Source organism: Amblyomma mixtum, chromosome 1, assembly GCF_055824585.1.
Source record: "Amblyomma mixtum isolate Tamu chromosome 1, ASM5582458v1, whole genome shotgun sequence".
NCBI classification, from domain to species: domain Eukaryota; kingdom Metazoa; phylum Arthropoda; class Arachnida; order Ixodida; family Ixodidae; genus Amblyomma; species Amblyomma mixtum.
This window is the reverse complement of record NC_143012.1, coordinates 17,731,256-17,754,922: the sequence shown is the minus strand read 5'-3', so window position 1 is coordinate 17,754,922 and position 23,667 is coordinate 17,731,256. Positions and strand designations below refer to the sequence as shown.

Genomic DNA, 23,667 nt, shown 5'->3' with positions numbered 1-23,667 from the left:
CGACCAATCGGGACCAATCATCATCATTTATTTACCCTTAAGGGCCCCAGGGGGCATTACATAAGGGGGGGGGGTCGAACAGTAATCAAGTCACAAAGAACAAAGTTGGAACATAAACTTAGACACATGTAGATACAGCTGTGAACACTTCAAAAGAAAAACAAGCGAGTAAGTAGGTAAACACAAGAAAAAGAAAAAAAAGAAAAGAAAAAGAAAAAGGGCCTTCAACAGGAATCATTTGGGGAATAAATCAATTAACATCTGTTTAAATTTTAGGGAATTAACTTCATTCACAACACTGTCAGGAAGGACATTCCACTCGGCTATGGCAGCTGGCAGGAACGAGGAATTGAACGCATTGGTTGTACCATGAATGCGTTGAATACTACGGCAATTAAACAAACGTCGCGATGATCTTAAAGGGGACAAAAACATGACATAACTTAAAGCGAGGCAAAACACTTGTTTTCTGAGATATACCGTGGCATTTACGAATCATACACAATCCGGACCAACAAAGGACAAAAACATGACATAACTTAAAGCGAGGCAAAACACTTGTTTTCTGAGATATACCGTGGCATTTACGAATCATACACAATCTGTAGATTTGCGATGAGAACATTATTTCCTCGTTGAAATTCGTGGGGTTCATGATCCCTCCTTGTCCGTCTATACATTTTGCCGCAATAGCTTGAGCTGAAAGAACACGTGCTTCTCGTCTAATCCAGGTTGCACGCAGGTGGTCGGCCCTCCGAACTGCAGCCGAAGGCTTCCTCGAAGTCCTTGAGCCCTTGTGCCGAAGCGAAGCAGGTGGTCGGACCACCGCGCACACTCCAACAATCCTGCGGGATTACACAATTACACGCTGCTTATTGTGAACTCACCGGAAACAAGTTTTGCTTCTAATGACTCTCGGGTAGGGCTGCTACCGTTGTAGCAACGAAAGAATCGACGTTTAGGCGTACTGACTTTTTCCGTGCGAGAGGCGCAAATGGAATTAGAAAAAAAAAAAGACCCAGATTTACCTGCTTAAGCAAAATGCGACGGAAGTGCGCTAGTAGTTTTGCCCGTCTTTGGCTTTGTTTATATTTCTTTAGCCTCTTCGAAGCTTGACGTTTCGAGTTGCACCTAACCGTTCTTTGCAGTCGTCTCTCGGCCTAACTTTGCGATGAGCTACAGTAACAGCTCTTTGCGATTCAAGTTGCCATATCCTCTGTTAGGCAGTCTTTGAAAGTGCTTGTATGCACGCCTGTCGACAGCACGTTCCTCCGTAGGCTTCTTCTTCTTCTTCTTCTTCTTCACCTCTTTATAATGGCACATACCCACGTGGGGGGATTGGCCAAGGTGTAGTGGTATACATAAGAAAATTTTCGTAGGATTAAACGTGAATTTTGAAAAATGTATTCATGAAAAACGACAGAAGAATATTTGAAGTGAAATAACAAAGAACATTTTGGCGAGAATAATAATAATTAAAAAAAAAACCCCGAGACTTTTAAAGGAGTTAGCAAATCAACCTACCAGTTGCAATTATGTAATCATGTAGATTCCCACAAATTGAACTCAAAGCAAATCCTTTGGCGCTCGCTCCGAACGATAACAACACTGGCATAGATAACGGGAGCCCTAACCTGTAGAGAGGGACCTCCAGGTAAATCTTTCTCTGAAGTGCGAACTTTGGACAGTAGAGCAGGAAATGGTCCACAGATTGAACGACCCCGCATGAGTCACATAGGTTTGTTGGAGACCACCCACATGTGCATAGGTATAAATTTAAACTGGGAATCCTGCACCGCAGTCGCGTCATTGATACCTCACACTGCCTGGTTTTACACGAACGGACGTTCCATTTATACGCTAAATGCTGATAATCAGCAGTATTTAGTAGGGGATCGCGTAACCTGGCTGATATGTGTTGGAACCGCTGAAACCTGGAGATCGCCAGCAGACTGAAATTCGGGACGGGATGCGTTACTGGCCCGTCAAGAGCTGACCTTGCTAAATAATCAGCCACCTCGTTGGAATGAATGCCTGCATGACCAGGAACCCAGACAAAACGGACCTCCTTTAAAGTGGACGGGACAAAAAATCGCAGGAAGCGGCACAAAAAATCTTTTTGGGAAGTTTCAAGGGAGACTAAAACTGACAAACAATCAGCCAGGATGATAACGTGAGATACATGACACGGAATTTTGTGCAGGGCCATTCCAAGAGCCAAAAATTCCGCAAAGAATATGGGGATGTAATCTGGGATGCGGACCGAATAGCTCCATGCCAAATCCTGCGAAAAGATGCCAACTGCAGCTTTTTGGCCGCTGACGGAGGCATCAGTAGAAAGCACCACATGATGGGGGAATTCCGCTATATGACCAGAAAGAATGCCGTTTAAAATGTTTGTGGGCATGTGTTTCGCATGAGATGGGAAGATGTGGTCAAAATGGAATTCCACTGCTGCCGGCGTGTCGTGAACCCACTGCAAGGAACTGAGATCAACACCAATCGGGGTTAAAAGTTTCTGCGTTAAGGTAATTTGTGGCATTTTATATCGTGGCCAATGATGGTAAAAAAATAAGGCCTGCTGAGACACAAAAATAGGAGTACTGACATTAGTCATCAGGTCCAACGACCTGAGGAAAGTTCGCACCGTGAGTATTTGAAAGCGGGAAATTAAATCGGGCATACTGGCTTCGAGATAAAGCAGGGCGTTTGAAACTGATTTTGGGAGACCAAGGCAGAGACGTAGAGCACGCCTTTCCAGTAAGATTAAGGGTTGGACCTTGTAGTTTGCGCTACCAGAAAACAAAACGCAACCAAATTCAAGTATAGGTCTTACATAAGCTTTGTAGAGTAATAATAATGTGTCGCGGCGCATCCCAAACCTTTTATTGGCGATTCGTGTCAGCCGGCCTAGAGCGCGTTCTCCTTTACGCACGTTGTTCTTGATATGAAGGCTCCAATCTAAGGTTGGATGGTAAGTAACACCTAGATATGTAACAGATTCCACTTGTGGAATCAGATTAGAGTGATGGGCTAATGAAATGTACAAAGGCGTGTCTGGAGGAAATACCAGTGTGCCACATTTGTTAACATTCAGGGATAACTTAATACGGTCCAACCAAACTCCAAGAGCATCCAAATATCCCTGCATAATCTGGTAAAGCGAATGGATATCCGTGGCCGAGGCGAAAAAAGCTATGTCATCTGCATACACAAAAACTGTTATATCAGGACGGATGGGGATGTCACTGACCAAAATATTAAAAAGCAGCGGTGATAGTACCGAGCCTTGCGGCACTCCTCTTGATTGATGGTAAGTATTAGAACGTAGGGTACCCTCTGCGCAGTAAAAGTATCTGTCCTTTAGAAATTCAGATATCCATGCATAAATGTAGGTTGGAGGATGTAACTGCGCAAGTCTGTCAAGTAAAATAGTATGTTCTACACTATCATAGGCCTTTGCTACATCAAGAGTCACCAAAGCTGAAACTTCTCTTCTGCGTATCGAGAGCCGGATTCTACTCTCAAGATCCACATGCGCGGTCCATATAGAGCATCCGCGACGAAAGCCATTCGGTGCAGGGCTAAGGCCATTAACATCCTGAACATGTTTTGTGAGACGGCTGTGCACTACCCTTTCAATTAATTTGACTAAATTTGAAGTTAGTGCAATTGGCCGAATATTGTCTAAAACGTACCCTTTACCAGCATCTTTCCTCAATAAAATAATTTTCGCTACCTTCCAAATGCTTGGAATCCATGCATTGTTCAATGAAGTATTGACAATATCTAAGAGGTTTCTTGTGAAATCCTGGGCTAAAATTTTAATCATACCAACAGTGACACCATCTTGCCCGGGAGCTGCAGGGTGCATCATTGCCAGGACTGAGAGGAGCTCTGCCGCATCAACCTCGGTATAATCTGAAGAGGGTGTAATTGCGCGCAGAGGGACATTTCTTTGAGTCTGGAAACGTACCGCTAGTCCCTGAGCAATACTATCCAGGGTTTCCTGAGCCTGTTGGGGTGATAACACTGTTGAAGAAGTAAGGTGAGGGACTGGAGAACTCTTGTTATGTTCCATAAATCTATACAGGGCCTTCCGATTACGAGGATTTGAAAGATAAGTGTTCAAATTTTGGTTATAGTCCTCCTTGGCTTTTGCAATTGTTTTTTTGAAAGATGCAGAGAAAAATTTGTAATTTAACCAATTTGCTGGACTCTGGTTGCAGGATAGCCTCTTCCAGGCCGCTTTTCTGCAACGATAGGCCTTCTCACATTCTTGTGTCCACCAGGGAGACGGCTGTTTATTAGAGACTGCTGCGGGCACAGTGAATATTGCATGGTCTACTGCACTTTGCAAAAATGAAACCGCCTGCTGAGCTCTGTCATCCCGGCTAGTACTGACTATAGAGGCAAGTGAGGCGGACATCAAACTTTTATAAATATTGTGGTTGACAAATTTATGGTTTACACAACTATTTTTGTGCGGAGATAACCGGATAGTGAAAGTTATAGGAAAGTGGTCACTAGAAGTACCCGAATCTTCTGTCAACCAGTCAGTCACCTCAAGCCTGCCTGCCGATAATGTTAAGTCAATGGCTGAGCGAGCACCGCCTCGCATAAATGTTATATCTCTTGAATTACAGCAGCGTACAGCATTTGCAGACCGCCACGACCAGAGAAGCTGGCCGCAGGAATCAGTGCGACTTCCCCATTCACTGTGGTGGGAATTAAAATCTCCCGCAATAACTACACTACTTGCGCCAGCCACCAAGCTGTCTAAGCAGTCTGTCCTCTGTACACCTAAAGGAAAGTAGGTATTAGCAATTGTAATATCAGCACACTGCGGAAATGAAATTTTGAGCGCTAAAAGCTCACAGTCAGGGAGAAGAATTTTGTTAGAGATAGATGCCTGATGACATGTGTGTTGAGAAAGCATGATTACCAATCCGCCTCCCCTACCAGCATTTCGATCTAATCTGAAAACTCGAAAGTTTTTCATTGAAAATGATTTATAGGGTGATAACCACGTTTCTTGTAAAAGCAGGATATCAGGGTTGTGTTTCCGAATAAGTAGTTCTAGATCTGGAAGAGAAGAGAGTATGGAGCGGCAATTCCATTGTAACACTTTGATACCTGCCATGATTACTGACCAATTGAAGAGGCAGACACCGCCTCTTTGAGGATATCAACATTGGGAAGAAGTTTTGGTGGTCCTTTTCTAGCTTTCATCTGATGAGAACTAGATTTAGATGGAGACGAGGAAGCACGACGCTTCTGCGTAGAACACGACATTTCAACATCTGTTGTGCAGGTGGGACCTGGGAAGCATCAGGAGGTGATGCTGAGCTGCTAGCAGTAGCGGCAGAAGCTGAAACAGACGCAGGCTTCGCTGCCAGAACGGATGGAGATGGTGACACAGATTGAACTGCAATAAACTGAGCCAACGCCTCAGAAAATGTGTTTAGCATACGCTCAACAACATTGTTAAGAGCATTTTCTACAGTGGAGACAATGGAGGCAGTCAAGTTGGACTCAATATCCCCAACAGAAGCGCGCACACGACTAGCGTATGAATCCTTCTTCCTGTTAAGAAGAGCGTAAGCATCGGCTCTTGAGCACCGCTTCTCTTTGATAATGTCTAACAAGCTGCGCTCCTCACTGCGTTTTGCGCAGTCGGCATCATCTGCTGGGTGGTTATTGCTGCAGAGGCAACAATGAGGCTGTTCTGAGGTGCAGTTATCCGCAGCATGACCTTCGCCACACAAACGGCAGCGGGTCTCTGACTCCGAACCGCCAACAGTTGGTGCATTGAAGTGGGCGTGGTGTGCAGAGTGTCTACACGGTATACAATAGGCCAGATTTTTAGTTCAGTAGGGCAGGAAGTGCCAGCAAAAGTTGTTATTACCGATTCAGTAGCAACACGCGAGCCGTTTATTTCTCTACTGCACCGATATACCGAAAGGACTCCAACACCTGCATCCTGAAATTCTTCTAGAATTTCTTGCGGGGAAGATGCTGGGTCCACACCGCGTAAAATGCCCTTGAGGCATGCAAGTTGCTCTGGAATGAATGCTTTTACCGGTAGTGAACTGAAAATTTTGCACTGCAGCAAGTCAGCCACACAAGCGATATCGGACGATTTGCAGACAATGCCTCTACGGCCAAATGGGCGCACTTCAGAGATCTGAAGATAGTTGGCTGTCAATGATCGTAGTTCCTGTTGAATAACTTTGGGTGTTTTCATTTTGATCGCCCCCTCACCGATTGGGACGAGAGCCACAGGAATTGCCTCAATGCCATTTTTCTGGAAGCACTCAAGCGGCAGGCTTTGGGCTGGCAAGCTGGCAAACCAAGCTGCCGACCCTCCACCTGGGGAGGTCAAAGACATCTCACAGCGAAACGCCCCCTCAGGTTCACATTAACCTAACCTTAGCCTAAGCCTTGGCCAAAAACCCCCCAACGTAGAACGGCCTCACCAGTGAAGAGCAATCCGGAACCACCAGGAGAAGCAGAGTCCAGCAGCACAGTCCAGAAGCAGCAGCGTTCGACCCACGTCAAACGTCGTTTTTCACGGGCATGGCCGAGTTCTCATTCGCTTCTTCTTCCTCTTTCTTCGCGTTTCTCGCTATTATCTCTTTCCGCTTCCCGATCAGTAAGGAGATACTGTCGCCGCTCTGATTCGGTTTGGCTTCTCGCTATATACAATGGATTGGTTGGCTCAGGTTGACGTCATTTTCTTGCGTTGCTGCTCAGCTCACCATGCACATCGTTGGGCTTCTGAATCTGTCGAAGGACCGGTTTCATCCACAACGTACCGTTTGATGCACTGCACGTTCCTTCGGCGACTTTATCCTCCGCATCCACTTTGTCCTCCTCCCCTGCCTTCATCTTCACTTCTTTCACTCTCCTCCCCTTGGCTGCAATTGGTGCGACAAACCTCCGAGTTTACCCGAGTTACTATCGCGCACCTAATTCGTATTTGACCTATCTACGGTCATTTTTTTTTTCTCTGGCAAGGCGTCTAATGAGCACTGACATAGGGAATCCGTATGATAATGAAGGTGATAGTGAAGGACCTGTTCATGTCGTGTAAAGCTTGGCTTTGCCTATTTCTAACAAACTTGCATAGCTTTAGAGCGGCACCGTAGGTCACTGTTTTTGAGTTGGGTATTACAGAACAGGCGAAGAAAAAAAAAAACGAACAACCAAGGCAGAGGACATAGGACAACGCTGATTATCTTGCCTTGTCTTTGTTTTCGCGGTTTCCGCAATGTGAAAGCCAGATTAACTCACCCGCATGCCCACTCTGCTACGAACAATTTCTTAACCCGAAAGAATTTCTTTCGTAGCACAAAGTTACAAAGAAAAGATTGCGTGGGTACTGTACTTTTGAGGTGAAGTATATCTTTTTTGCTTTGTTCGCGAACTTTATACTTGCTTCTGGTGCGCCCACAAGTTTTTTTCCGTTCTTAAAACAAGCCCGCCCTTCATAAGCCGGCAGTTCAGCAGCGAGAATAATTCTTTTCCCCAGAATTTAATCTTTCAGACTTGGTAAACGCAACCAGTGTTCAAAGACTGACGAGGAACCCTCTCTCTGGCTCAACTTCTGCACCTTCCAGCCTAAAATGCGCGAAAAAAAGCTGCGAGACACAGCGCCCCCTTCCCCACCCCCCTTCCACATCAGAACGCCCAGATTATGTTAACAGTTACTGGCTAAAGTTCTATATTATTCTTTTATTAACACTTACAGTATCATTAGACCCAAAATAGAATATAAGAAATGTGGCGGTTGAGCCGCTCATGGATTATGGTGCTCGGAGAGCAGAAGTCTCACGTTTTGTGCAGTGCTTGTAAATTGTATATCGGGTCCTTGGAGCCTTCAGGCCATCTCTCCCTTCGTACCTTTTTACCTCCATTGCTAAACTGTTGCGAATTATCGAAATAATAAACTGAGAACCCAGTATTCGCAAGGGAAATGGTCACCGCAGCGCGTGGCAGTTCCTTGACACGCGTGGCGTCCAAGTGAACCTTAGATTGGTTCGCCGAACTTCGCTCATGCATAGGGACTCGAACTGGCCATGCACTTGGCTGTGATTTTATTCGAAACGCCTTATTTCTAACTGTGTGGTGTACTGGGATTCGCTCATTTGTTCTGACGGCGATGTTGGCTATATGCCATCTCGGCGATATTTAGCTAGGTTAAATAAAAAGAAACAGTCACATTGTACATCCTCATCATCATCACCATCAGCATGACTACGTCCACTGCAGGGCAGAGGCCTCTCCCATGTCTCTCCAATTAACGCTGTATTTTGCCAGTTTTGGCCACCCTATCCTCGCAACCTTCTTAATCTCATCCGTCCGCCTAACTTTCTGCCGCCCCCTGCTACGCTGAGCTCCGTTACCTTTAAGGAACAGCGGTTATCTTTCCTTCGCATTACATGCTCTTCCAAAGCACATTTCTTTTCCATGCATGCATTTTAGACCCATCGTTCTGCTCTGCCTGTCTAACTCATTGATCACGTTTTGCACTTCATATCCTGAGTGACTTACCAAAGCAATGTCGTTAGTGAATCGCAGATTACTTCGGTATTCTTCATTAACTCTTATCCCCAACTGTTCCCGATTCAGGCCTCAGAATACCTCCTGTAAACAGGCGATGAATAGCATTGGCGAGACCGCGTCTCCCTGCCTCCCATCACTCTTTATTGGAATTTAATTGCGGACTTTATGGAGGACTATGGTAGCTGTGCAGTCGTTATAGATATGTTCCAATATTTTCACATAACACTCTTCTACACCCTGATTTAGCAATGCCTGCGTGACAGCTGACGTTTCCACCGAGTCAAACGCTTTCTCGTAATCAATGAACGCTATATATAGGGGACAGTTGTATTCTGCTCAATTCTCTATCACCTGATTGATAGTGTGAATATACGGACTTGTTATATTCTACAACTTTTTCGATAAACTGCTTGGAGGCATGAACCGCGCCTTACGCCAAGTAGCATTTCCGAAAATCAGCCGGTCCTCTTGGCTGACCTGACACTAACGTCACTGGCGTTGTGTCAGTAGCTACTTCAGCAAATATTTTGCGCGCAACCTGGAATAAGTGAAATGGTCTTCCGTAATTAAACTCTTGGACACAGCCCTTCTCTTTGATTTGTATATTGCAGGAAATTTTTTAGTTACCGGCTGAATACTATTTAAACCATTCTCTAATTATATTCTCACCTTGATGCACCCCACAGCGTACGCCATCTTCTCTGGCTTAAGTCCGGCCAACTTCGGTAGCCGGCGTTCATTGCTACTGTTCATGTTAGACAGTATGGGTCCGACGCAGGAGAACGCCAGCAGGGTTTGGATGTCGACACCCTGTTTATTCTTCGTCAACGCCTGGCACTCGGCTGGTACTGTGCTCGATCCCGTGATATATCTGGACCAAATTCAAAGCAGGCGCAGCAGTGGTTCAGAGTTGATAGCTGCACGTGCAACATTTAGAGCAACAGCGGTAAACAGTTGTACCCGGCTAGTATGGACGACTAAAATTGTGGACAATGTTTCTGGAGACTAGACTTATCACTTCATTTGCGCCTCGTTTATATGGAAACTCGCTTTTCGGACGCTTGCAGAGATAACAGTTCTTGTACCCCGTTTACTTGAATGAGTTGAATAACGGACTGTACTTCTCCGAGCAGATTCTTTCAATGCGTTTGCACCTCCTTAATATGTAGATTCGCTATTCGAACAATGGACAGGGTGATACTACACAGGAACTCAGTGTCCCATGCAATTTTGCCGCGTTAATATTGATAGCTACTTGAGCAAACCCGGACTTCCTTCTAGAGATAATGTGTACAAGAAGGTTTGGTGTGGTTTATTGGGGCTTAACGTTCCAAAGTGACTCAGGCTGTGGGGAACGCCGTTATGAACAGCTTTGGAAATTTTGACCATCTTGGGTTCGTCACCGTGCACTGACACCGCACAGTATGCTTGATGCCATGCTGCTTCACGACGACCGTGATATCTCTGCGCCCAGGTCCTGAAAAGCGCGGATGAGGCCTGGCAACTTGTTCGCGTACGCATCGCTAGCAGGCAACGTTCCGACGTACAGCGCCGCAACCTTCGCCGCCACTACGTCGATATACTGCCGGCGATCGTGTCTAGGTGTGGATTCCCGTCTGCCAACGAAAACTGAGCGAAAGGTTTCTGCGCAGATAATTGGCCCTACCGAGTCGTGCGCTCGGTTGCTGATTTCAACTATGAGGTAACTCCCGACGGAGTGCGACACTGGAGCGCCAGCTTGCGTTCTGAGGGAGTCCATGTAGTCCACTTAAAGCCCTGTTGCGGAAGACAGGATCTCTGCGCAGGTACCCCTGCCCTAACGCGCTAATCACCATGCTACACTGGCGTTTGGCGGTCAATGTATATAACATGCGTGCATCGAAGCTCGTGAACAACCTGGTCCCGACGAAGAAAAAGTCGCTCGAAGTCCACTGTTGCGCCCCCGTCTGACTACAGTTGTGTTCTCGGTTTCGAGATGAGGGCCGGAATCCTGTCTTCAGATCACAGCGCGCGACTATATCACCATTTTGTTCTTCACTCCAACTGAGAATATACGAAAGCCAAACAGTTTTTTGGCTGACGTCATTGGAACGGAATACGCAAAAGAATCCCGAACATCCGCATAGCTAGTTGTTATGCATAAAGAAATATGACCGTTGGAACAATGCAGCTTGTGCAGTGCTCAAACCGGAATGCGTAGAAATGATACACAAAGTTTATACTTCACTGCTATCAAACAAAGCAGTGTAAAAGGCGAACAGAAACGATTGAGAGATCACAGTGCATTTGCATTACACATTTAGAATATCACCGGACTGAATATTGCCATGTAGGACGGTTTCCATGCCACACCTCTACACAAAATCATAGTGAGTCCAATTCCGAACGGCCCAGACTCCAGCACTTACTTTTAGAGCACAGGACAACATCCATTTTGCTTTTGACGCAACCCATACGAAATGGACATGCGCGTAGGACAAAGCGTCGAATATTGCTTAGACCAGCGAAATTTGGTGCTCGAAAGACAGTGACTGAGTCATTTGAGTGAATTTCACCTAGTTGTAATTAAATGGCATCATTTGGATAACTGTGAGGGCCTATTAGTCAAAGGTAGTCATTGTCCTTCCGGAGCTGGCCAGCCTCTCCTCTCAGGAGCTAATTGAGGGGCTTGGCGTATACTCCATTATGGGGTACTTCGCCACGCCCGACAAATGGGTAAACAATTTCGCCCCTCACTAACTGATTCCGTAGTAGAGCCCGCACGCGACCAGCGCACACTGCGAGACATATCTAAAAGTGTACGACAAGTGTAATTGCCCCAGCCACCCCCACTTCACCTCTCAGCGAGAGCCTCGGCGATGAGGTGCCCGAGTCCTCCGACGTTCGCCGCCACCGGGCCATCCGGCAAGAAGAACGGTACCATGAACAGGGCTGCCGGCACCAGCACTGTTCCGTCGGTGTCTACGTAGACTTCCGTGTCGAGCGCGTCCAAGTGGTCATCATCCGGGGACAGACGTTGCCGTCGCGCTTCAGCGGCTGCAAGCCAATTCCCGAGGAAAGAGTTCTTGGACATCTGGAACGTTTCGTAGTAGGCGTCCAGGCGTTCTGGGGTAGTGGCGTATGAAGGAAAGCCTACGACCAGTCGCGGAGGTGTGGGCACCGATGACGTCCACTGCCTGCATTGAAGTACAGCAAGAGAATGGCGCGGGTGTTAATTACGATAAGGTTCCAAAGTTTCACTGATGGGAGCCTAGCTATGTTTTCGACCTGCGAACCTCGATCATGAAAGAAAATAGAGCGCAGAAATGGAACCTATAGAGAACCAGTACAAACTCATCCGGCTATATCCATTCTTAAAAAAATTCAGGGGGGCACTTTGTTGACCTAAGGTGCGGTGAGGCGAAAGCCTTTAGCGCAGTGTTGCTGCTGCTTGTGTCACTGATGTGAGGTTAAGATGCTAATTAAGTACACAATTGTTGGTGAATCTTAAATGCTGGAGACACTGGAGGGCATTTGGGAGGCATCCGTCTGATTCGACGCCTTTCTGCACACACTCTCCAGCGTCCTAGACAAGGAGAACTACATATGCGTTGGCAGGAAGTAGCCTAGCCATTAGCACACTCTTCTGCCGAACGGAAGGATGGTGGTTCGAGTCTTATCGTGCCACACATTTTTTTTTTCTGGTCTGACTCGAAAAGCATGACACCTCTGCTGACAACCTTCTGTCGACAACGATGAGGCATTAAAGGCTTTCGCCTTAAATTGCAATCAGTTCATGGAGGTGGTCAGCGAAGATGGCACCCCTAAAGCGGTGCTGTAAGGTGAGCTGGTTTAAAATTCTAACCCTTAATGACAGCACATGCAGCAAATCAGTTCAAAAAAGCAAAATAAGTTCAAAATTTGTTTGTCGGTTATGAAACGTCTACAACTTATGTACACTGCCGTACATAGTGAGCACCACATAACACTAAGTGCATGTACAAGTGAACTGCCTGATGGTCCAAAGAATAGAATGCATAGGGCGCATATGAGCGCAATACAAAAACGGCGCACATTCAAAGATCCTTAGACGGCGAAGTAAAAGTCAGAAAACACCGTCAACTTCATGGCCTTCATGACATGCTATGAGCTTAAGCATAATATTACTCAACGCTCGACGCTGAGAGTTTTTCTCTTGGTTTCTTGGACATGATACGAACACAAAGTGTATCTATATGTCTGTGATATACCCTGGGAGTTAAGACGACCTTAAGCAAAAATAGTGAAAAAAAATATACATCATGGAAAAACGCGATAAGATGATAGGAAGTAGTTACGAAAACAAATAGGTCTTTGCGACTTGTCACGAACGCTTGGTCGCTATGAATGCGTTGCATTTTCCTTTTGTCCTGCGTTAGCAGCTTTGCTAGAAGTATATGAGGGCATTCAGGAATGGCAAGTGCTTGGGAACAAAATTTTATACGAGTTGCCTTGGGAAAAATTCGCCTGGTATAAACAACAGAGGTTGAAGCATGCGGTACCCCGCTATTTGCAGGAATTTCAGGCGAGAGACTTGGTGGATCGCGCCGAAATAATTTTGTTTCCGCATACCAGTATCCTGTTAACTAGTGCTGCCAACTTCACGCATTCACGCAATAATGTCTAGTTGAATTGTGTCAATTTTTGTTTTTACTGTGCCAAGCCGTTCTAGGTATATCACTGCCTTGAGAGGTTCGATCTCTATCTCAGACTATTTTCCTTCGAGCCGCCGCGGTTATGGTGCACGGCTGCTGACTAGAAAGACGCGGGTTCGATTCCGGCCGCGGCGGTTGATTTCGATGGAGGGGAAATGCTAGAGGCTCATCTACAGTGCAATGTCAGAACACCCCGGTGGTTGAAATTGTCCGGAGCCCTCCACTACGGCGTGCCCATAGCTTGAGACGCTTTGGTAGGCTAAACCCGGTGAAACCATAAACCGTTAATTATTTCCGTTCGTCAAGTAATCGAAGGAGGCGAAATGCTTGAGTCCCGTGTACTGTGCGATGTCAGAGCACCGTGAAGAACTCCAAGGTGGTTGAAATGGTCCGGTCCGGAGCCCTCCACTACAGCGTCACCATAGCTTGAGACCTTTTGGGAGGTTATACCCGGTGAATCCATAAACCGTTAATTATTCCCTTTCGTCAAGTAATTTACACCAAGTGATCTTATGTACATGAACCGAAACATCACAGCATGTGCGCTTCTGCCTTTGGTCTGCTTCTAAAGGCGTTTGCCGAAGCCGGAATCGATCCGGAGCCTCGCAGATAGTTGAGGTAGTTAGATAAAGCATAGGTGACTTATATACTTACTTTCGTTTCAAGCAACTGGCAGCAGAGTTGGTCATGGCTGCCACTTGGGCCCGGGCCTTGTCCGTGACTTCGGAAAGGCGAATCATTGAGGCCAGTGCCGCTCCCATCACGTGGGACACCATTTCCACGCAGAGGGAGTGGAACGCAGTGCTTCACAACAAAGGTACAAAGCGGGGGCAGTTAACGAAGGAAGTATTAAAGGACCACTGAGAACGAAGTGAGCTTGGCTTGTGCCAATAGCTTACCTCCGTCTAGCTGACATAAACGATGCTTTAATTAAAAACGATGCTTTTACAAGCTATGTTGATGACCGATTTCCTTAGTTAGACCAAGTGCGAATTAGCTGCGCTAGCACTTCGACTTTAATATGTTCGGATCCATTGTTCACGGACAAGGGTTGTTCAGATAGGATACCCAATGGGCACTGAAACTCAAATGGACGTCTACAGGACGTTTCAAACGTCCCCAGGACGTCCAAGGGAGTTTCAGTGGCCACTGGGAAAATGGGTAAATTCCATATATGCGGAGTTGGTTATTCTCTATATTACATTCAAAGATCCCCGGGAGTCCTCATACTGTTTATGGCGCAGTGGAGCACCGGTTAAGCGATGCGCCACTGCCCTGCGATGGCAGGTTCTGCCAACGAGGGGGCTTGTATTACCCAGGTTGCTTTTCCTCGAGCAGTATCTCGCGACCGATTTTTAACTGAACTATACCACTTGCCACGTTGGGCAGTTTTCACGGTGTACTTGTTTGTTTCTGTGACTATTTTTTCTCCTGCTTTTATTAATTTCCCACTGATGAAAGCCACAAATTATTTTACGAAGTTAAACAAAAAAGACATCCCATAATGCTTCTTGGTTTGTGTGGCTGTTGGCTTCTTTCATATGCATACCGAGCCCCTCAATTCCCTTCTTTTGCGTGCTTAACGAGGGCGTCGGTTATGGCAGCCTTGATGCGCGACGGGAATGTCTGACGGATATAGTTTCCCAATGGTGCCTTTCGCTGTGACACTGGATACGTTAAATTGTGTGGTTCGATTCCAGTGCACACATACTTTTCTCATACGAGGTGAAGGTAACACATTTTAGAGCGTACAACGCACTTTCGCTTATTTAGGCACCTGATGTTTTGAGCAACCTCGTTGTTATATGGGAATACGAGCCGCGGCTAAGCTCACTCTCCCACCTGGGCCACACGGGGCCGGAAGGACGATCTCTTAGCGCAATAGACCGTGGCGTGCTATTCATCGAGAACAGACGACAGTTACTCGTTAACCACCCACAGTAACGAATGGTGTTGGGCTAGTTTGTTCATAATGCTTATTACGAATGCATGTAGCGCGCCGCAGAGAAGACATGAGAGAAGCACTTGTCCTCTCCGTGTACGTCTCGTGTTGTTTCGGAGGCGCGATTCATGCATTTTAATAAACTCTAGCAGACCACTTAGTTGAGTACGGTAGAGCGCGCAAAACACTGTCGTCAGTAAGTGCGGCTGCGCTTAAACAAGGAAGAGTATTTACCCCATTAGCTTGATGATCACCACATCGGCGACAGGGCCGAGCGTTTCCAGCACGTACCAGCTGGTCCATAGGAAAAGTTCGGTTTTGTCCACGTCGCGCCACACGGCTTCCAGGACGGTCTTGAGCACGGGATTGTCGAACATGCTCGTGTCCTTCGTGTAAGGTGTCTTCGCTTCGACCGCGTCGGCGAAAGCGGTGGCGCTCACCCCAGAGAACGCGAAGTCTTTCACCTGGTCACGATCAGACGTGTGAGTGTGAGGAGTTCGGCAAGACAGTGGCGCTCAGGCAATATGAAAATCTCTTATAAAGAAAAGCAAGGCAGATTAATTGTGATTCAGTGGACACCTGAAAAGCGCTTTGAGGAAAACTGTTTTTTAGAAAATGATACATCGTGGGAGGGAACAGCGCGAAACAAGACGACAGACGAAGCAAGAGGACACAATGACGAGCGCTGTCTTTGTGTCCTCTTGCTTCGTCTGTCGTCTTGTTTCGCGCTGTTCCCTCCCACGATGTATTATTACAAACTCGCCCAGCTATCCATCCTTCTTTAGAAAATGAGTAGCTCAGTAACTAACTCACTTCTTGGAGGACAGCTCAACCGAACATTTAGAGGAGGGAATAACGTGGAAATGTAAGGAGGAGAGAAAAGTGCTGTAGTGGAAGGCGCCAGAACCACCGGAATAATTTTGGCCACCTGGAGATCTTTAACACACACTTCATCGCACAGCACAAGGACACCTTTCGCATTTCTCCTCCTGCGAAACGCAACCCCAGTAGCCGTGTGCAAATCCGAACCCGGCCGCGACAGCCGCGTTTCGATGTAGGCGAAACGCAAAAGGCGCCGGCGAGCTGTGCAATGCCAGCGTGCGTTAAAGATCCCTAGGTAGTTGAAAGTATTCCGGAGCTCTCCACTGCGGCGCCTGGCTGTCTCTTCGTTATTTCCCTCTCACCGTTCTCCCTTCGCTTACTGCGCGGTAGAGGTGTCCGCCGAGAAATAAGGCGCGGAAAATTGGGCGTGTTGGTACATGTCTTGAACCTTTTAATTCATCTGCACTTCCACGTGCTATCGCTCTTTGGAATCATCTTCCTGACAATATCGCATCCATCGTCAACCATCAACCATTCCAGGATCAGCTACGTAGTTACCTCACATGACATCGCTTTTTCTCCTATCTTTTATTTTCTTTGTCGCAGTGCACTTTCGTTCCTTCGTTGCCATTACGTTTTGTTTTGGCCGTATGTCCGGCATTCATGCTACTAATAAGTACCTTGTATCCTATGTATAATTTCGCCTTTAAGTTTTGCTTTGTACATTAGTTTCTTTTTACTTAATCTCTTGTATCTCATGTTGTATTAATTAGTTTCTTTTGTACATTTGTCGTTCTTTGCCCCCCTTACTCAATGCCCTTCTGGGCCGTGTAAGGTATTGTGAATAAATAAATAAATAAACAAATAAATGGCAGCGCAAGGAGACGAGGACTAGACGAGACAAGACGACTTGGAAGTTCAACGCCGTCCTTGTTGTCTCGTCTAGTACTCGTCTCCTTGCGCTGCCATTTACTTGTTCAAGACAGTACCGCGCCTTTAATTCCCTGACAACCAATCATTTTTACTTGCTCTGAGTAGCCGAGAGCTCTAGCCACGGAGCAGCGCGTCGCGGGAGTGAAAGAAAGACGGGGGAAACTCCTGTAGTGGAGGGCCCCGGATTAGTTTTGACCGCCTGATGTCCTTGAACATGAAGTGACGCCACTGTTTACACGCGCGTTTTTGTATTTCTGCTCTTTCAAAATACGAGCGTCGCTGCAGGGACTCGATCATGTGAACTCGGGTGCAGTAGCCGGATGCCAGCGCAACTTTACCTATTAGTTCACGCGGTAATTACGTTAAGGACAATGGAGTGGGGTAACGATAGGTATATAAAGCATACAGAATGGTCGTTAAGACGGCAACGTAATTAAATTTAAGCTGAAATCTAAAGAGTGTAACGCCTTTGCGAGACATCTTGTGAGGTGAAGAGTTAATGATTTTCGGTTATACTCTACTGGCCAATGTCCCTCGAATTTTGCAGAGCTGCTATTGGAAGCAATGGTGAAGACTGTGTTCCATCTGTCCTCATCTCCATTTTTTTTTTCGCGGTTGGCTTTGTGAGGTGCACCTGACAGGCTCTAACATTTTGAAATGCAGTCATGTTCGTGTGAGGCACCAGTGCATCGTACGCGTTGGCAGGGTATCTGCGGCGTATTTACACGGTAAAAGTGCGCACTGACCTTGCAAGACACTCAGTTTTTTTTTGGTGGTCGCAGTCGGAGATTCCACCATCCCCTCAGTTATACTCCCACTGTCACATCCATTGCTAGGTCCCAAACGTTTTTCGTAACGGTGACAGACATGCGGACAGATGTGCAGAGAAGAAAACAGGTGCAATTCTACTTTAGACCAGCGCTTTAACGAAGCGAAATGCGAAATATACAAAGGCGCAACGAGTACAATAAAGTCTGTCGTTAGGGATCACGGTATGTATTATCCTCTTACTTTACCTCCTCGAGCACGAAGGCATCGACAGCCCATACAACGAGAAGACTAGCAGGGGCTCACTTCCACAGTTACCGCCCATGTAGAAAGGCTTACGGCTTGCAATGTTCTTTCTTTATTGTTTCCTCAGACACAGTCCAAGAGGGGGCCGAGGCTGAAGGCGACGGAGCGCCTGACAAGGGCCCCGGCCCCCTTGCACAATGTACAAAACTAGCATTACAAAGTTCGGTCAAGCAGTCGTCCTAGGATCAGTCAGTGGGAAAACAAAAGGTGGCTATTCAGAATCACACGGCATTAGAGACAATTTCATTTTCTATACAACAGATTGGCGATACAAAAAAAAAACAGTAATTGAGTGGCACATCGGGAGTATACTGAATAAAGCATTAAACCAATACATGATTTACACATTAGCACTTTCTACCCAGTAGACGCAACCATGAGAGTCGTCGCCAAGCGAAGACAATAGATCATATTACAGTTGGTAAGATATGACAAGAGGAATATAAGATAGATAGGCATTTCGGCAGCAGTGCACCTCGAGAACGCAACTAAACGAATCTGCTTTTGCAGCCATCTCTGGAATCCTGGGCCAGGCCACGGCGACGAAATAAACCAGCTGAAGGAAAGGAGCGAGGCAGCGGCCGCAAGACGACGTCGTCATTTCGGTTTCTGCAATTCGTTGACCTGCTGATACAGCTGATACCAACGCGACCACGTGGGGGGCGTTTCCAGAGATTCTGTGGGCTACATAAACGGCTGGACGGCGAGCGCTACCCGCATTTCGGCAGCAGTGCACCTCGAGAACGCAACTAAACGAATCTGCTTTTGAAGGTAAGGGAAATCAATATCGTATTTCTGTTTGTTTATCTCTTTGTGCACTGCTGCCGAAAGAAAGTGAAATTTCATGCTTGTAAGCGCTGTGCATGCCGCGTGAAGTGTATTAGCCATGGCTAAAAAGGCTGTTGAAGATCTTCGCACTGAGCTGTTTGAGGAACTTGAAGAGATAAAAGAAGCATTGGATGAAATCAAGACATTGAAACAAGACATTGCAGAGATTAAGAACCTAAGACAAGAAATCCAGCAAGTCTTAAAAGAAAACAGGGCTCTTAAAGCTGAAAATGCTCAACTGACAGAAAAAATTGAGGAACTTGAGCGCTATCAGCGGTCAAATAATTTGGAAATCAAAGGTATTCCTTTTGATGCGGAACCAGTGAAAACAGTAAAGAAAATTGGTGAACTTCTGAAAGAAGAAATCGATGAAAAGGATATTGATGTCTGCCACAAAGTCCCTACTTCTAGACATAACGAGACAAACCTGATTGTCCGCTTTGTGCAACGCACCAAGAGGAATGCCTTTCTCGCCAAAGCACGGAAAACAAAAATTGACGCAAAAACACTTGGGTTTGATGAAACAGGAGATATCTATGTAAACGAACATCTGACAAGGAAGGCAAAACAACTGTTAGGGGCTGCTAAGAAAAAGAAGGACATAGGATGGAAGTATGTGTGGACAGCCGGAGGAAAAGTGCTAGCTCGACAAGATGACACGTCGACTATTGTCCACATTGCCTGTACTGCAGACCTAGATCAAATGACAGGTTAGATGACTTGAACACGAGCGGCATGGATGACTAAGAAAAATGGACTCTGTAAACAACTTTAAGTGTTGCTATTATGATTACAGAACATTTAATCAGACTTACTCAGACTTTAATAGGTCTCTTTCTATGATACACATAAACGCTCGTAGTATGAGAAACAAACAAGACTGCATACATGATTTAATTGTACACACTAGATCTCGGTTTGACATATTGTTCTTCTCGGAGACATGGCTAACCGAACGCGATAGTCCCATGCAGGTTAAAGACTATGTATGCCACGTAAGAAACAGAGCCATCAACCGTGGTGGCGGCGTGGCAACATATGTAAGAAAGACTATAAAACACGAAGTCATCCCTGAATTTTCCCTGATATATCAGAATGTATAATGCCTCCTACTTCGCTTAAACCGTACCTTAGCCGCAGTGTTGTACAGACCGCCATGCGGGAGCAAAATCCAGTTCTTTTCTTTTCTTGAGGACCTGTTGACGTATCTGAATAACTCCGGCAAAGCGTTTGCAATTCTAGGTGACATGAATATAGATATGTTGATCGACGACACGTGTTCAAGGCAGCTTAACCTCTTAATAAACTCTTACGCATGTTCAAACGCTATCACTATACCCACACGTAACACCCAGCATAGTTCCACTCTGATAGACTTGTGTATCACAAATGTACATCCCCCAAACTCGTCAGCCGGCGTTATGTCTGTAGACATTAGTGACCATTTACCAATTTTTTTCTTCATACCGCACCATAATAGCATAAGTAGAAGGGGTGTTTATTACCGCCGCATAAATTCAAGTTCACTGGAACATTTTCGCATCCTTGTTGAAAATGACAATTGGGTATCGGTAATAAATGAGACAAACCCAAATGATGCTTACAATAAATTTTTTTAGTTATTTTATTACGTGCTACGAAAGAGCTTTCCCTGTGCAAACAACGGCTAGCCAGCATAAAAAAGTAAGGAAACCATGGATAAATGTCACACTGTACAAGAAAATACAAGAGAGGAATAAAATGTTTCTTTCATTTATAAAGAGTCGCGATGCGAGTGAACTTGTTCGGTACAAGAAATTTCGCAATAAGGTTAATATGGAAATAAAAACGGCCAAACTTAACTACTATGAGGAACTATTTACGCGTATTTTTAATGATCCCAGGAAAATTTGGCATGAAGTGAGAAACTTAACTGGTAAAAACGGGCAGGAACACACATTGAGTGTTACTCAAAATGACCATAGTCTGAATGTTAAAGATTCATTGGTAGCGCTGAATGAACATTTTATCAGTTGTGGAAATTATGTTTGCAGCCTCCATCAGCATACTCTTTCTACTGTCCCGCCAAGTGAAAGCGTGGTAAACTCGCTTATATTGTCCCCTACCTCTCCTCATGAAGTCAGCAAAATTATTGATAAACTAAAGAATGATTCTGCCTCTGGTTTTGATGATATAAAAGCTGTCCCCATCAAACATGTATCCGACATTATTTCACCAGTTTTAACTCACATTATCAATTGTATGCTTGAGACGGGAATATTTCCCGAAAGCCTTAAGATAGCTAGAGTATGTCCTATTCATAAAGGTGGGAATGATAGCTCAGTAAATAACTTCAGGCCCATATCTGTCCTCCCAATTTTTTCAAAAGTGTTCGAAACTATAATAAATTTAAGATTAATAAGCTTCATAGATAAATACAGTATAATGAGCGATGCTCAGTACGGTTTCCAGAAGAACAAATCATGTGAACTCGCACTACTCAACGTCAAGCAAGAAATAATAAGAACATCGAAAATCGTTTATACACAATAGGCTTATTTCTAGATCTTCGTAAAGCATTCGACTCCGTTAATCATGACATTCTTTTATGTAAACTGCAGAGGTATGGAATACGGGGGAATGCGCACAAACTCTTAGAGAGCTACTTGACCAAACGGTATCAATATGTGTCTTTCAACAAACTGTCCTCGCCACGATCAGTAATTTTAAATGGCATTCCTCAAGGATCGATACTAGGGCCTTTGTTATTTAATATGTACATAAATGATCTTCCATTAATGCCTTCTTCACCTCGAATAGTCATGTATGCAGATGACACAAACCTATTCTTTTCAAATGCGTCACTGCCTCACTTAGAAAAAACAGTAAATGATTACTTAGAAAACCTTTCTTAATGGTTGGACACAAATAAGTTACAGTTAAATGTAAGTAAAACCAAATATGTGATATTTAAACCTATAAATAAACAGTCTTTTGAAAATATTGTAATATTATTTCGTAACACGCGACTGCATGAGGTGACAGTTCAAAAGTTCTTAGGCGTATGGTTTCAAAACGATATGTCCTGGAACACGCATGTGAATAAATTAGCTGCAGAGTTAGGAAAAACCATGGGCTGTATGTATAAAATTGGTAAGCTCATTCCTCTGTGGTTGAAGAAAACATTGTATTCCTCTCTTTTCCTCTCCAAGTTATCATATTGTAGTCTAGTGTGGGGTACTACTACAGCTCATAACTATAACAAACTAACGATCCTCCAAAAAAAAGGTGTTGCGAATATTTGAAAATTATCAAGGAAAACCATCTGATCTTCCAACAGACAAGCTATTTATTAAACATGAAATGCTTCCAGCTGCGCAAATATATTATTTCAAGTTATTACAATACATAAAAAACAATAAATTGTACCTCTCTGAAGCAAACCTCCAAGAACCAAAATACACCTTACGTAAACACACAAGAAGAATACCGCTCACTAGGACCAATTATGGCAGACAGATCTTACATTTCCAAGTTCCTTATTTGCTGAATTACATAGGAGAAGAAATTAAATTCGAAAAACCGGAGTTTAAGAAATATGTCAAATCGTATTTGTTAAAAAAATCCATTTCTTTTCTTCAATAAGACATTGTTGCATTCATTAATTTTCGGTGTAATCAAGGTGTATATATATTATTAGAGTACGGTGTGCTATGTGTCTGTAATCTGTGTGTGTGTGTGTGTGTTTGCAATTACATGAGTTTTGCAGAGTGCCGAGATATGCATTTAGCGTTTCTTTTTTCCATTAAATTCTACTAAGTGTTGTCTAATCCCGTATATATATGTTCACTTTTATGTGTTGAAATATTTATATGTTCAAATGTGTTTTTTTTGTAATTGAGAGCTGTTTCCCTGTTTATCTTTTCTTTTTATCAAGTGTGCACTGAAATGCCGAATTGTGCTACCTGGGGCAGGAGCCTTTGTCAGGCTATGAGCCTTTAGCTCCTGCTCCTTTTTTCTCTGTTGTGAGAAAATAAAAAAAATGAAATGAAATGAAACAAAGGTTACACTTCCGGAATAGTTAGAGTAATGAGAATTTAGTACAGCTGTTCACAAGAAACTTTTTACAGTATTTCTTAAAAAATTGTGCACCTTTATTAAAGTCTATCTGCATCACATCTGTTCTGTTCAAAGTATTCGTTAATTGAAAAGATAAGGCTTGTCTTCGGTAGTTTGTTCTAACTGGCGGCATTCTTTGTTCATGTTAGTATCCAGTATGCTAGTATCCAGAGGCTCCTCCAACCTAAAGAGGCAGTAATTTCCTAAAAAAAAAAATGTTTAAAATTAACGCGCGACAGCCAACTGCAAGCAGATTGACGCCTGTAGCAGAAACATCGCAACTCACTTTAATAACAATCCGCGGTGTGTCGTCAGCGTTCGGGCCACCGGGATTCTGCAGTGCACCAGCAATGGCACGTATTACGGCTTCGTACAAGCGCTGCATCTTCACTCCTTCGTCAGAACTCGGGGTGATGCCAGCGATGAGAGCCAGCAACTGCGCCAAACTGCGTGGACGAGCGGTGGTGGGCTTTTACTTATAGCGACATATTAAAGAAAACTTTGCGCAGAATGACACAAGGCGGAGGGCAAAACACGTACACACACACGAGCGCAAACTTGAAACTGTATTTTCGTAAACGATATATCGCCTTAAAAAGCAGAAAAGGCGCAAGCTTACGATAGCCAGTGCAACACGTGTGGGAGCCCATTGGTACAGCAAATATAGCATCAGTTATAGGCACAAGACAATTCAGACTCAGCGGAAATGCCAAGAAAGTAGGAACACGA

At 44.9% G+C, this 23,667-nt stretch overlaps 1 protein-coding gene across 1 annotated transcript; it reads right to left on the bottom strand.

The window, feature by feature from the left end:
- Positions 1–722: 722 nt before the first annotated feature.
- On the bottom strand, positions 723–15,591 carry LOC149365602 (uncharacterized). The gene is made up of 5 exons (XM_089544455.1): positions 15,418–15,591; positions 13,896–14,045; positions 11,406–11,744; positions 9,238–9,439; positions 723–845 (listed from the first exon to the last, which is right to left on the bottom strand). The coding sequence occupies exons 1-5, from the start codon at positions 15,558–15,560 to the stop codon at positions 723–725; spliced, it is 957 nt and encodes a 318-aa protein (XP_089400581.1). The 5' UTR covers positions 15,561–15,591.
- Between the last annotated feature and the right edge of the window lie 8,076 nt (positions 15,592–23,667).